We start from the raw sequence: 15,962 nt of genomic DNA, 5'->3' as shown, positions 1-15,962 counted from the left end.
TCAATTCGAGGACCTTTCCCAAGTGAGCCACTCCGAAATCCTTACATCAAACGCACATCAAAGCGGTGTGAACCCTTCCAAAAAGCCGGCTAATTTGGGCCCACATCTTTGCTCTTTTGAGTCGGCAAAGTGTCGAGATGCCGAATTGCACTTAATTGATATTCACTGTGGCCCAGGATGACGCACTTTTGCGCGTGAGGCACTTGCCATTCTTCCCCAGCGTTTTCAAGTAGTTGGTATAAATATTTGCATTTCACAGGCCGCCGCAGAGGGAAATAGGGGAAAAACCAGAAGTCTTGCTTCGACTGGCACCCCAAAAGGAAAATCTGCCGGGGAAATGGAGATGGGTGGGGGTGGGGTGGAAGAAAAAGGAAAATATAGAAAAATTACCATAGCCTTCGTTGGCATCTTGCCCCATCTGATAAACAGCCGATGTTTGCCATGTTCGCCATGTTTGAGATGCTGCGATGCATCTGCATCTGCATCTGCTGTGCTACTTTGTCGCTGTTAATTATAAAAATTTTCCATTTTCCCTCGTTTTAGCTGGCAAGTGGAGGAAATTTTCTAAGCGAGCGCTCAAAAGCATGCTACAATTTTCCCCCGTTTGCGGCAGCTTTTGTCGAGCAGCATATACATGTAGTACATAGCTAGCGTGTACATAAGCACGTACATACATTTATATTTTTAGACTTGTTTGAGCAAATTGCAAGCTGGCAGTTTCTGACGCCGGGCGGGGGGAGGTGATTTTCACAACAAAAGTTTAAGAAAAAGAAAACTGTGCAAATAAAACTTTTTGCTTTCGCTGGCTTTCCACTCGCTGCAAAAGTCCTTGCCAAGGGTAAATGCAAAGTTCGCACACACTCTCACACATTGAGAAAGTGGCAGTGGCAGTGGCGAACGAGCGAATGGGGGGAAATGCGTGTTGGCCAAAAGGATGTTGCAGGATAAAAAAAAAATAAAAAGAAGGTGGAGAGAAAGCGCTGAGAAAAAGAAAAAGTGAAGAAAATGCCAAATAAAATGGTGGAAGCTGGGCTTTGATTTCATCTCGCTGGAACGGGTAGCAAGACCCGGAGCAACCAGGACGTTTGCAGTTGGCAAAACGCTTCACTGCACTTGACTATTATTGAAGTTGGAGCCGAAGGACCAAGCACCAGAAGCAGGACCCCGGACCCCAAGTTTGTCCTTGCAAATAGAGCTGCTGGGAAACTTTTGCCTTGGGGCCTGCGAAAGCAAAGGCAACATCTTTGGCACTGGCATCCTAGCATCCTGGCATTCTGACATCCTCATCCTCGTCCTCATCCTCATCGTCCTTTGCATATTTTAGCGCGCGATTCGTGCCTTCGCGTTGCATTTTTTATGTGTTGGTAGGTCATTGCACGTACAAAAGCCACTTTTACTGCAGCTGCCACTGCTGCCACTGATGCTGCTGCGAAACTTTGCTGCTGCTGCCAAATTAAACAACATTTCTCCTGCCAAAGCGCGCTGTTGAATTTTATTTTCAATTCATATGCCCTGAAAGAAGTCCACGGAGTCCATAAATTCTATCACTCGATTGGCAGTCATTAGGGAGCAATTTATGCATTATGCAGCAGGGATTTAATAGATAATACCGATTTGTTAATAATCAAATATGATTTTATTTTTTTATTAATTAGGTTTAAAAACTGTGGAATTCAGAGTATTTTGATCTTCGAGTGTGCAAAATGCTTTACTTCCGTTTAATGCATTTTAATGGTCAGTCTTTTAAGGGTGGTGGCTAAGAGAAACGCGAACCGCGTTCTGCGGCTCCATCAAATGCAATTTGAAGCGCTGTGCCACGCCCCCTCATCAGCCGCCGCCCCCACCTTCTCACTTGGACGCTGTCAACTCGAAATGCATTATTTGCATTTCTTGTTCGGTCCACAGTGGTCGCAAAAAGTTTCTAGCCCGCACTTTGGCCGGTTTTTTACCCGCTGCTATTTGAATATGCAATGGGAATGGTTTTTTAATTTGCGATTCGAGCTGAGCATAAATCATTTTTGGATTTCATGCGACGAATTAAAAATTAATGCCATATCACAGGGACTGCCGAGAAGTGCAATCAGCAGGAGGATAGAGAGATGAGGCCTTCTCCTATATCCTTTTTCCAGGATAGAGGATGAATTCGCTTTTTGCACACAGCACCGGCACATTTTTATCGATTTTCCTGTGGCAATGCAGGCGCTGAAATTTTTGCAACCCCAAAAACGAGTCTGAATTTTTTCACCCCACTCCTTGTCGATGGACCACGCACTTTTGGAAAATACCAGAAACGCTGGAAAACTGAGAAAAAAGGAGCAGAGTGACTAGAGAATAGAGAATAGCATGGAGAAGAACAGAGTGGGTGGAGTGTGGTATGATAGTGCGTGCGTGTGCGTGGAACATCGAAAAGGGAGAGAAGGAAAAAATTCGCAATGAGGGTTGAAAATAAATTGCTTTTAATTTGATTTCAACTCAATTAAATCTACGAAATGGAATTTCAAATTAATTCTTTTCTGCTCGCTCGCCTCACTTTGCTCACTTTCAGTGGGAGTACTAGCCCTTCGGCAGCATCCACAGTCCATTATCCTTGGTTAGTCCTGCCACCAAGTCCAGGTCCCAGGGCTAATGCACTTTCATTAGCACGCATCTGCAGTCCCAACCAAGTCGAATATAACTAATTAAGTTCCGTTCTTTTGTCCTTCGGCTCTCCTGGGGATTTTCGGCCAAATGGCACAGCTGTCCTTGATTATTGGGCATCGAGAGGTGCTCAGCTTAATTGAGAAAGTTTTTAATTTTAATAACAAGCCATGGCAATTAGTTGCTCTGTGTTTATTAAGTTTTACAATTGATTTAAACATGACTTACGTACATGATTTTCGCTGCAATAGGTTAATCTTATAACAGTTCTCTAACCAAGAATCGACAGAAAAGGTCTAAAAATTCAATAGATATGAAATGCTATTCCTTTATACCCGCAGAACAATAATCCTGGGAAACCTTCGAGTCCTGGCTTCACCTTGGCACAATTGTTTCCCACCTCAATTGTTTTGCATTGGCAGCATAAGTTGCTCAATTAACACGGAGATTCCGATGCTGGTTCTCCCCCATTCTAGCGGTCATAATGAACCCAAACCATCCAAAAGCAGACCCTCGAATTGTGTCACAAGGCAACCGAATGCCCTTTGTTGTGCTTTACCCCTTTTATCACTCATTTTGTGGCCTGTGACTTTGGCTGATGCTTTTCCGCTTTTTCCGCTACCCCAACAAACAATGAGCGCTCCCCCGTTCTGAACTTGACCTTGATAAATTTGTGAAGTGAGCTTTTTAGCACATATCAAAACGGTTACATCTCAAGGGGGCGCAAACCGAAATCGTGAAGAGGGGGAGGTTGACATTGAAAATTTCGCATCTAAATTACGTGTAACAAATCGTCCGATGACGCATCTCGCCCCCAGAGAAAGCAGATACGTAGGTATGTATCCGGCTGGCTATCCAAATACATAATACATATAGGGGTGGCTGCAATTACAATGCCAAATGAAACGAAACTCACCCTCGTCCAAAAGTACAAATGTACATGGACGTGTATATGAAGGAAGTCAACCCCCGAAAAACCAGAAGAGAAAGAGAAAAGTCTGACAGCCGCAATCAAAATGGGATATAAGCCATAAAAAGCAAATCCAACAGGCCTTGGCCCTGGTGAATCATCATCATCGTCGTCGCCCTCATCCTCATCCTCGTCAAGAATTTCTCCAGACAGAATTTGCGGCAGGACTTCAAGGACGCCGGGCTAATCAGGAAGCTCTCGCCTCCCCCACGAAAGTGATAATCAAAATAAACAGGGCTCAAGGTGGCGAATGTTGTGAGGTTTCCGGGTACGACAACCTTGAAATGTTTTGCCTACGAAAATCGATGTCGCTTCCCGGAGGCTGACTGCTCCCAAAAAAGGGTTGTCCTTGGCGCGGAAGTAATTAAGGCTTTATTTTGACACAGGTCAAGGTTGGGAATTGGGAATTGGGATTAGGGTGTGCCATTCTAACTTTGGCTTGCTCTCAATATTCAAACTCAAACATTCCACTGAAGATAAGGAATTTATGTATTCTATTCCAAGCTAACTACTATGAAATGAAGTTTAAGTATTGTAAGTCAAGCTATATTTCATTACCTCTTATTTTCACGCAGTGCCTGCCAAAATTGGAGCCGTTGAGTGGCTCGATGTTGTAGCTTTATAATACATCAGCCCGAAAGAAGGGTTGCCGAAACTCTGGAGCACACATAAAGCAAACTTTTTATGGCTCATTAGGAGGGGAGGGAAATGCCGAGGGGTTGCTGCTGTTGTTGTGATTATTCTCCAGTGGCTTCGCCCCCCAAAAATTGTGTCATAAAAAGCGAACCCTCCCCGCAGACTTTTCCCGATGTGGTTGGGATCCGGATCCTACCACAAACCCAATTGGCCTAGGTCAGTGCTCGCTTTTTGGCCCATTTGTGCAGTGTGCGTGTGGCCCATTGTGCGGTTAACTTAAATTCGAAATGGGGGCTACCTGTTGCTCGGCTCCCGTTGTTACGAGAGCCCCAGGAGCAGCACTCCACCTCCCTTCTGTCCACTCTATAAGTGAACCACCGACGGGCTTTTTGAGCTGCTCATTATGGCATCGCAGCAGCTGCCACCTGCCTTCCGTTTAATAAAAACTAATAGCCCCAATTAAGTCGACATGCGTTTTGTGTTTTCCCATTGTTGGCGCTAATAAAGTCGGCACAAAAACAAAAACACACTGCACTTAATTGAAAAAAGCCTGGCTCCAGGAACCTTTCAACAGGAAGCAACGAAAAAATTGATTTAAAGAAGGTTTCGTTTTCGAGGCTCATAAACTGTCATCGATTTTTTTGGCGAGGAACTGACGAAGCTTTCATCTCAGGATTTTATGCATGTGTTTTTCTTTCTCCGTCTGCAGGGCTGTTTCCCTTTTTTACGTTTCTTTGTGTGCTTTCTGGGTTGCCTACTTTTCGCCCTATTTTTGCAGGTCGTTGGCCTTGTTTTTACGGCCTTTTCGGCGCTTCTTAAAGTCGAGATGGTCTGTATTCAGCTTTATTCAGCTTTGGTGGGAAGTTTGGATTTCTTGAATGGCGGCGATTTTATTGACGTGGCTGGGAATGATAATTTTATTAGTAAGGAAGCTGATGATATTGTGTGTAGCCAATCTGATTTGTGCTCTTTATAAAAAAGTTTTTTGTAATCACTTGGCTTTCAGCGCCTTCTCCAATTTTCTACTCAATTAAATAAAGCTAAAGTATTCTAAATGATTAATTAACCAATTCAAGGCTGCCAGTATAAAATACATAAGAAAGATTTATAGCTCGGATTCAGTAGTTTTCTAAACAATATCCTAAACAATCACGGATAAAATGAACTTTACAAAACAAAAGTTTTGAGTAGAACGAACAAAATGGATTTCCACTTTAGGAATCGTTCAGATTCACCTCTGAAATATTTCCTTCCACTTTAAACTCGCAAGACTTATGCGTGCCGGGCACAACTGTACCGATTCCACACTGTACGTAACTTTGTCGTATCGGTTTCACCCGAAAACACCTCAAGAGCTCCCGAAGGCAGCAACTAAATTTAGACGCCACCGAATGCAACCCCAACTCGCAGTAATCCCAGATACCAGATACCAGACTCCAGCAGCAATCCTCAGTCCCAGTGACATCGTCTCCATCTTCCATTTCCAATCTTGTGGCAGTCTTTTCATCATTGGGGGGCTGCAACTCTGGCACGCTCTCAACTGCGACTGTGTGACTCTTACTTTGGCTGTGCATTAAAATAATTGCTTCCGAAATGACAACTGCTGCTAAAATTGAAAAGATCCCTGTACGCAGACGCATTTCGTTCCCAGTTCCCCGGATCCGATCCTCTGATCCCCGATTCCCAGCTCCCTGATCGCCCCCCAAAAGGTTGACGTTCTTGCAACATGTGTGCGCGCCTGCGCGTGCCAACAATGTAAATGCAGCTTGGCGATTGAGATGGCAGTGGTGTACATATACCGCTTGGGGTTGGCTTGGGGAGAGAAGAGGTCACTGAGAAAAAAGTTGGTATAAAACAAATAGCACACGTGATAAGATGAACCAACGTTGGAAGCTGCATTTGCAATATCTTGTTTTTTCTTTTATTAGTTTTAACGTAGGAAGAAGTTAGAATCTGGAATGTAGAGTATATTCCCGAATTTTCTCACAGTGTCTATGATGGCGTCGCGTATTTACCGTTAAGATGCAGCGGCTGTCAATCAGCCACCGAAAAGCATCAGACAAGAGCATTCCGCAGGCACTCCTGCGAAGCTGTCTGGATCCGATTTGGATCCATATGTCGGCCCCGCCGTTTCCCCTTGGCCCTCGTCGATCTATTTTGGTACGAATGTGGAGCTGGGCACGCCTGCGCACACACTCAAATGTGCATCCATAATTTACATTTTCAATTTTAGTTTTCCGACTTTACCGTTCGCTTCTCCGCTTTCCCAGCACTTTGCCTAATGGTTCTTCTGAGACCCGATCGCGTCTCAGGCTCTTTTTCCGCGGCTCTGATATTTATGACCCCGCGCCGGAAATAGATTCGGAGTTGGTCCAACAGGCGGTTTACTTGCAGGCTGTTTCATGCTTATTGGAATTATCTATGGTTCTGATATCCATATGCTTTATTTTACTTTAAAGTAATTTAATTTGGCAGCCAGTTTCCTCTGTGGCTTAATGTCATTATTCAAATGTGTAGTTTTGAGAATGTGAGAGAAGAAATTATATTGGTGGGAATAAGGATGCGCAGATCAATTTAAGGGAATTTTTTCATAGGCAAGCAATATTATTCGGTTAACTCAATTAGAAAAATGTGCTGCTGATTCGATTGTTACCTATACGGAAAATTTTGCAAATTGCGTCTAGTCTCGATATGCTCAACAAATCTTAAAACTGTAAATAAAGTTTACATTAAATTAACGTTAAAAATGTCTAAACATATGATATCTGTACTGATAATCAAAATGATTATTATTCTTATTACAACAAAATTATTGTATGTATTGAAATTGCAATTTTATGGGAAGCCTATTGAAATTCTACATTCCTCTTACGTGGAGCGCCATCTAGCGGCCAACCTAAGCTACATAAGCAGTTCTTAACTTTGCCGCCAGATGGCCGTTTCAATGAGTGTAAAATGCCTCGACCGTTGGAGCGCCCTCTATAGGGTGAATGTTGTACCAAAATTTGGTTTGTGTCTAAATAGCTTACTCCGCATGTAAAAAACTATTTTTACATGTATTAACTAACTACATGTGTGTTGACTTTAGGAATACTTATGCATAGGGCATCTCCGGAATAATAAAGTTCCACAAATTCAATCATGCTGATAGCTTGCAATATATTTTACACATTTCTCATATATTATCACGAAAATAAATTCAAATATCCTTATTTGTTTTAGATCGTGTTCGGTGCTGATGGTCAGCCCGTTCGACCCGATTCGAAACGCGGCCGAGGCAAAGGAAAGTCATCTGGTTCCGGAAATGGATCGGTTAACGCCACAGGTATCGCCGCCGGCAATGGAACACCAACAACTGGGGTAAGTGACGTCACTTTGACTTTATTGCCAAGCCGAAAGCCCACCTCTTCGCATTTTATTCATGGGAACTAATTAAGTCACGCGACGACACTGGCAGACAGACTGTCTGCGGTCGAGGGATTGCCCAGGCCCATTCCTCATACTCCAAGCCAGACCCTCATCCACATCGAGACCCCGAGCCCCAAGCCCCAGATTCCACTTACCCAGATACCCAGACCCCTTCTCGGACCACCAGTTTTTTTTTTTAACGGCATGCCGCAACAACATTTTCCACGTCATCATGCCCGTCGCCACTTGCTTTGTTTGTTCAGGCCAATACACTGAGAGAAATGATTGGTCCACTTCATATGCAGGACTTAATTTCGTCAACTCAATAAATGTTGGCTTGTGGACTTAAGTAAGAATAAGTCTTTGTTTTATACAAATGATTTTGTGGAGTAAAATATTCAAAATGACCGAGTTGTTTTGAGTGCAGGGTCATAGCAACCCAGGTCGGTCGGCTTCCCCGAAAGCCAATCCCAGTCCCACTCCCAACTCCAGATCCAGTCAAAGTGGCGTTCCCAGCCACGGCACCGGCAGCAGAGATTCCCCGACATCCCAGACATAATCTCCGCCGCAGGCCACCAACCGCACGTAGCTGGGGGTCACCACCATAAAAACCTGGCAGTAGAAAGAATGGAAAAAATAACAGGCGAGCGAACGGGGCAGACAAAGTTGTGCCGCCGTGTTGACTTGCTCAAAGGCGGGCTTGTGCCACTTGTGCTATTGTGGATGTGGATGTGGCAGCCACAAGCCGCACGTAGCAGCCAGAAACCAGAGGCAAAAGACCCAGGAGCCAACAGCAAAGAGCTGAGGGCCCGCAGCCCAGAGGATAGCTACCCAGCTACTTATTGTTGCCACGACGAGGGTCTGAGTCTGGGTCTGGGTCTCGGTCTCTGTTGCTTTTTTCCCGTCTCCGACTCCGCATCCGTTGCGCCGGGAAACTCTCCATGGGACGACTCACTGACTTTGCCTTTGCCTTTCTTGGGGTAAGACCGGGGAAAGCACCACTGGCTGCCACTGCCCCTGCCTCTGCCAGTGACTTTGACCTTTGACGGGACAGGGGATTTCCCTTTCATCAGCTCACGCAACAGTCCTCGGTGTCAGTCCTCTATGTCGTTGCGATTTCAAGGTCGGGAGCGTCGTAAAAACATGACACAAGCTAATACAGTGAATGAATGTTACATAATACAGTGAGTGCCAGTCACAACGGTCTTGTGGATTGGTTGCGGTGCCATTTAAATGAGGGATACCACTGTAGACAGTCGTGGTAATTATAATCACAAGAGAATGAGTAGATTGTTTCAGATTTTTAAGCTTGTGACTCTGTAATGAGTTTCATTCATGATTAAATCCACTTCCAACCACCGAGTTACCCCTGTGGAAGCAGCCTCCTCTTTGTGGCTCATCACTCACGTCACTTTATGTGGCGTGGAGTGGAGGGGAGTGGCATCCCCATGCCATCCGTCTAAGCCAACGATTTGTTTGGCAAGGGGCTTGTGGCAACATCTGCGACTGGAGGCAAGTCTCCTCCAATGGAGCGTTGATTATGTCGTCACAGCGACTGCGACTGCTACTTGGAGACTCCCCGCGGTGGCACACATAAAAAGGCAAGCAGACATCCCCATCCAGCTGGATGTGTATCACGTGTGGCTCCGCTGGCCATAAAATCAGCTAGATGGCAACAGGTTGTCCTGGTCCTTTGCCTGCTGATTTCCCAAGTTGCAGTGTCGGGGGGAAACCACTAGAAATTTCCTCAAGTTTTGCGTCAGCCCTCTGTCTTTTCCTCTGGATTTCCCCCCGCCGATTGCAACACTTGCAAAGTTTTCCTTTGGCAAATTTTCCACAGGGGGAAAGTGAAGTGAAGTTTTTGGTGGCCCAGTGACACGGACACAGAAACAGAAACACGGCTACTACTTCATTTTCCCTTGCTGTTGCTGTTGCCACCGAATTCAGGTCGCGTTGCATTTGCCAGGAAATCCTCCTGGCACGCCCACCTTTATTTCCATTCCACTCGCGACCTTTCACCGTGCGATAGGACAAATGGAAAAAAGAGTAATAGAGGAGCCGGCAAAGGCAAATCCATTGACGGCACACGGCGCTTTGGGATTTGGCCAAGGACGAGCCCGGAAAGCTGCAACATTTCCATGGTCAGGGCCAGTGCACTCCTGGCTGAAAACCCCACTCCACAAAACTCCGCTGGCGGCACGCTTTGACGCCAGCAACGCGGACCTGGGCATCGCAGATTACACTCGAAAAAAATGGGATGGGGCCTTTTGAATAATAATTCAAAATTAAAAACTAATAATCTAAATATCTTAATATCTTTTAATCAACTAGAGCACTTACAAAACGTATTTTTAAATAAATCTCAATTTGGTTAATAATCCAATTCAAGCCACAAATATTTAATTATAATATATGTATATGTTAATATTATTACAATTGTTACGCATCTACTTTGTTTAGACTTGAAACTTTATAATAAAATAGTTGGAATTTGGATCAATTCCCTTTTTCCGTGCACCTTTTGGCCTTCATGTTCATGTTTGCGTGCAGTTACCAACATTTTTGGCCCGACAGTCAGCCAGTTGGCCATTGTTCAGTCCAGCCGGGTCGCGGATTGGGTCGCATTGGGTTGAAATGGAGCCGTGCCGCGTCGAGTCGGGTTTTGGCTTTGATGGCCTCGAATAGTCCGGCTCCACAGCTCCACAGGCGATTCAGGGTCGCCATGTCGGCTTTGTCCTTTTGGCCAACGGCAACATCAGCGACAGCGACTTGTTGCACTTCCCACACTCGCCCGATTTTTAACCAGGTCTTTATCGTCTCCCATCTGACTGCCAATCTGCATATACATGGGCTTATATGCGGAATGCGGCTGGTGTTTGTCATCCCGGCCAATGGGGACAACACTGTACTGCAGGAAGTGGGTTTCCCATTAAAAGAATGCCATCTGTAGACATTTATCATCATTTATGAAAGTTCTTTAAATCTATTTAAGGGAATATTTTATGTTAGGAGAAAAGAGTATCTTAGAAAATTAGCTATGGAAATCATTTTAGTTGTCATATCATACAATCCAACTTTGTAGCTTGGTGTTCTGCACATCCGCGATGCATTTTTTCCAAACCTACACCCCTGCACAACCAACCACCACCCACCATTCTTGTTTTTTTATGGCGTTGGCGCTGTTCAAGCTGGGAATGGGGCCATCCCAGCCAGCTACCGAATGCCGCCGACCAGCGACCACAGTCCAGCGCCCCTGGCAATTAGTCAACACATGCCCGGCGATGCAATCGGGCTGTCACAATGTTTGGACATGGACATGGCACGCAAAGGGGGGACAGGAATAGGGGCAGGTTGCTTTGGGCTGAGGAGGTGCCTCTCCAATTGGCAGCCGACTCGTGCACTTAACGTCTAATTAGGCGGCGCCCGCTGAAAAGCCGCTCAACGGGTTCCTCGCTCCTCTGCTGACCAATGTCAAAGCGAAGGCTTTTTAAGACTTTGGCCACACCTTGGCCATCACTCAACCAAAAAGCAAGGCGGGCAAAAACCAAAACAAACAGAAGTTGCAGTCTGTGGGCCAGACATAAACGTAAATGCCAACATGTCGGCGCCAAGTCGGCTGGCATGGCTCTGGCTACCTCAGTGGCACAGTACCACCAGCCGTGACAGCAGCAACATTTACGGCAGCAGCAACAGCAGCAAGAGCAGCAGCAGCAACATGAAACACCAGGGGGACTCCTACGTGCGATGGCGATACAAGAGCTTACAAACAGCTCGTAAAAAAACAAAGAAGCAGACCCACGGCCCGTGGCATCAGCAGCGGCAGCAGCAGCACCACCACCAAGAGTTCCAAGAGCCAGCAGCAGGCGGCAGGCAGACAATTTGTCGTCCAACTGTCCGCATTGGAGGCACCGGCAACAGCAGCAACACCAGGAACAGCAACAGCTACCCAGCAGCAACACTTGCTGCACAGGAAGAAAATGTGGATTTGAACTAATGGAAAGTGCAAATATGAAGCATGTATGTAAAACAGACTAGTGCTCTTCATATGACATGGCATTGCATTAGAGAAGTCAAAATGCACTTTTATTGATTAATTAGTTTCCCTTTCTAAAATGCATATATTTCCTAGCCTTTCTCCCAGTGCATTGGCTGGTGTCCCAAACTGTAAGAGGAGACGGCGACAGAGCGACTTTTGGCACACGCAGCACGTGAGCCGGGGCAACCTGTCTGCGGTGGCTCTGTCCTGCTGTCGCTCCTGTCCTTCTGGCATGGCACTTCCCCTGCTCCTGCCCGCTCTCACCGCCCCTGTCCCGTCTCGTTTTTCCGTTCATGAAAGACCAAAGAGACGGACGGACGGGCGGGCGGTAGATCCCGTGTGGGTCTTAAGTCGAACAATGAAAGCGCTGAAAGGGGCCACGCAACTGTTGCTGCCACTGCCACTGTGGCTGTTGCTGTTCCGAACGGGACACGCCTGCGGCACCTTCATTGAAATCCAAGCCAAGAGGGCTGGGGAAAAGGCCAAAATGAAATAAATAAAAAAGAGGCAAAGGAGCACAGGGAAAGCAGAACGATCCAATGTCAAGGTTGCGGCGTTCGTTGTGGGTCAAGGTCGGCGAGAGACCGTGAAAGTACGCTCAAAAAGCGGGCAGCACGCCTTCGTCTAATAATAAAAAGGGCTTGGGCTTAATTTAACCCTTTTCCGGGTTCATGTCCTTGCCGTCCGCACGAAGTCCTCGTCCTGTGGCTCGTCCTTCCGCCACGCGCCGGGGCACTTGACCCTTTTTGGCCGGCGACACAACACTGTTGCTCGAACATCCTTGAGAGTCAGTCAACCCAAAATAAAAAAAATATAAAAAGGTCCTTGCCACCGCATCCTTGCTGGTGTCGTCAACCTTTTGTGAGCGGCTGACTCGTAACTTTCTGCTTTCTGTGGAGTCCTTTTTTCTGCGTTCTTTTAGCTGCTTTATCAACTGTTGCTTGGGGCATCATTTGCATGTCCTTTTTCTGCCGGGCTATCCTTTTTTCTCCGCCAGACAAGTCTGCCGGGCGTCTGCCCCTAAAGGTTTCCTTTTTGGCCAACAAGTTGAGTGACCTTCTTCAAAGGATTTTCGCTTGTTCCTTTGCCAACGCCATCCCATTTCCTTCTCTTCATCCGCTTTTCGAATTCCTTTTAATTATTTAAGGACATTCCTGTGTGCTTGAGACATTTGGCAAATGAACACTTCAACTCGATTTCCAGGCTCACTTTTGCCATACATTTTTTCGTTTGAATTGTCTTTTTGCTTAATTAATTTTCTTGGCTGCTACAATGAAATTTACAACTTTTAACGCACACTCTAACACAAAAAGGACGAGCACTTCCGTTTCCTGCTTACAGCCACACACACACTCACAGAAGCACACACACACACTGCAGCACAGACTTACACAGAGGCTAAATTGCTGCAATAAATTTGAAATTCAATTTAAAATGAACATAAATTGCTTCAACTTTCGAAGCTTGTCATTTTTAAAATACATTTTTCAACTAACACACAGGCAGCAAGCAGCAACACCCAGCCAACGCACACAAACATAAATCGCATTAAGCGCTTTAAGGCACAAAATACTGCAATAAAAATCGTTTGCTCGTTAATTTCTTGTGTATTTGTGTGCGTGCTTTATTTTTTGTTGTTTACTGCCTTGTCTTACGCTCCCCAGCCGCCCACTGCCGCCCCCACTTCCCCATTTTGCCACATTCCCCGCCACTGCCCCGTCCTTCCGCCGTACATAATGGCAGCCAGCTACAGCTTCAGCTTCAGCTTCCTCTATATACACTTGATAAATGTGCATGGCAGCGACACATACACACATAGCAGCGCACACATTCAAGGATATATACACTCAAATATATATAGATTTCTATATGTACTTGCGTATACCTATTGCTATATTGGACAAAAAGTAAGCGAAGAAAATGAAGGCAAAACACTGGCAAGAAAATTGAACTCAATTGATACCCAGCAGCTTTTTAAGTGCAGAATGTGGTGGGTTTTTTAAGTCAGCATATATCATTATAGAATCTCCATATAACACAATAATATATATAATTAGAATAATATAACTTCTTTAAGGAAGTTGTATTTAAATGATTGAAGAAGTTTCTTAATCTTACTAACCATGGAAGTTCAAATACTTTGTTAAGTAATTTAACAATGACTTTTCATTTTACAACTTCTAATCTTTAGACATCAATATGAAATAACTAGCGTGCAGAATATTTCGGCATACCTCTATCAAAATCAAGGGGTATTCCGCAAGTTGTATATGGAAATGGAGGTGGCGATGGCGATGACGATGGCAGTAGTAAAGCTTTTCAATTGCCACCCCCACACAAATGCGCGTCTATAATGCCTTATATAAACCAACTCTCTCCGCCCACCTACACCCCACCTCCAGCCCCCATGTGTGTGTATGTGTGTGTATCTGTGTGTCAGTCTGAGTGCTCAGCTCGGTGGTGTTGAGGTTGGGTGGTTTTGCGAGGGGGTGGGGCCGCTCGCTTTAATTTTGGCATGCATTAAGTGCGCTCCTGGGGGTTGTTTCCCGTTATTATTCCATAGATATTTTTTGTGTGTGTAATTTATTTATTCGCAGTTGCCTTGAAGTTGCAGGGCAGAGCTTTAAATTTTTCATTGCCTACTTACGCGGGCATTTTGGCTAATTGCCCGGCCACACATTTGATGTTGGCCAATTGCAACCTTCTTAGCTCTTCATCCCCTCTTCTTTGCCGCAGTCTTGCTGTCTATATCAAAACGGGAATGTATCCTTCTACTCACATGTGAAATCTGCCAGACAGACTCACCAACACACCAACACACCCACACAAGGACTGGCTTTGTCTGCGATTAGTTGCAACCCTTAAAATGCCTGCATTGCTCATACGACCCGTTGAACGCTTTTTGCCGGCCATTCTGCTTTGTTTTGCCCGTCTGCGTCTTCTGGCGGAGTCAACTTTTTGCCACGTACATGCTGCAACTAATTTTCTTTGTTTTTCAATATTCCTGCGATTCTCTTGGTTGTCTGGCGTCCACTCGCTCTCTCTCTCTCTCTCTGTATGTATAAGTATTTATCTTATCCACCTAAACTGGACGAAACTGCCAAAACGGTCATAGACATAATCAAAAATGCACAGGGGGCGGGGTAGAGGGGTGCGGGTCCTGTCTGGTCCTGGAGCTGTCTCGTCTGTCTAATGCACATTTGATGGCATTCGCTAATTGCTTGATTAGCAATGCGGTTCCCACGCCCGCCACCTCCCCCGCAGACTTCAAACGATTCGGCGATTATCCCGCCCAGAGTTCAACATAAATTATAATTAATACGGCCGACACGCAAGAATCGGAGATGAGGATGCAAGATACACACCCCGGGATCACGACCAAAGGGCGTGGCAGCGAAAAAATTAAATGTAAAACGGCAAAAGCAATATGTGAAAGGGTTAGGCCGAGCCAAGCCAAGAAATAAATTAAACATCAAGGGCAATATCTGTGCGATCTGCAAATATGGAGATAAGCCCGGCCAACAGCAAAATCAATTAAAACCATGCAGCCTTTCAATTTAAACACATTTACAGGAGGCCATAAAAGGATACAATAAAAAGATATAGCATAAGCCAAAATCTTTAAGCCAAGAAGTGCATACCAAGTAGAGCAGTTAAAGCAAAACTACTCGAAACAAGTTAGACAAGAATTAACAAACAATTATAAAAATAGCAGAAAACGCAGAAACTTGAAGATGTGCAAAAAGTACTCTCAATATTTGCGCTGCATTAAGTTTCATTTTAGTTCAGCTGCATCGTTTCTCGCATTTTATGTGGCCGTTTTTCCCGCACAAAAGCTGCAAAAAGAAAACCAAACATGCAGGCCAACAAAAAGGGGTAGGAAAGAGGGGTTGGGGGAAAAGATGAGAAGTAAACACATAAATTACAGGCGAGCAGCGACGAGAATAGCAAAAAGCTGAAGTTGAAGAAGATGAAAAAAGCCAACAACATGGAAAACTGAAAATGATAAATTGCAAACTGCACATAATTATGCAATTAAAGTTCGACGTTGTACCACCGCGTTGTACATTGTACATTGGCCGCTTTGCTGTACTTGTTATTATTATTATTATTATTGCCTGGGCTGGGCCAACTTGTAAGCCAAAATCAACAGCGATGGCAAACAGTCAGCAAAAAAGGAACACGAAATAATTCGCATAAATAAAGGAGCTGCAAGTAAATGCAACAGCAAAACTTACTGGACTTTGCCGATCGTTTGGCCCTGATTGTTGCCAC

At 45.1% G+C, this 15,962-nt stretch overlaps 1 protein-coding gene across 4 annotated transcripts in view; it reads left to right on the top strand.

The window, feature by feature from the left end:
* LOC6610523 (DNA N6-methyl adenine demethylase) overlaps positions 1-15,962 on the top strand; it is an 84,036-nt gene that overhangs the window by 12,775 nt on the left and 55,299 nt on the right. For all 4 annotated transcript variants that reach the window (XM_032718170.1, XM_032718169.1, XM_032718172.1 and 1 more), the window contains one exon: positions 7,466-7,603. In XM_032718170.1, coding sequence (XP_032574061.1) covers positions 7,466-7,603 — 138 coding nt within the window. The remainder of the gene's footprint in view (positions 1-7,465; positions 7,604-15,962) is intronic.

The sequence above is a fragment of the Drosophila sechellia genome, chromosome 3L, assembly GCF_004382195.2.
Source record: "Drosophila sechellia strain sech25 chromosome 3L, ASM438219v1, whole genome shotgun sequence".
Lineage (NCBI taxonomy): Eukaryota > Metazoa > Arthropoda > Insecta > Diptera > Drosophilidae > Drosophila > Drosophila sechellia.
The sequence above is the reverse complement of the archived record's forward strand: the minus strand, read 5'-3'. Positions and strand labels throughout refer to the sequence as shown.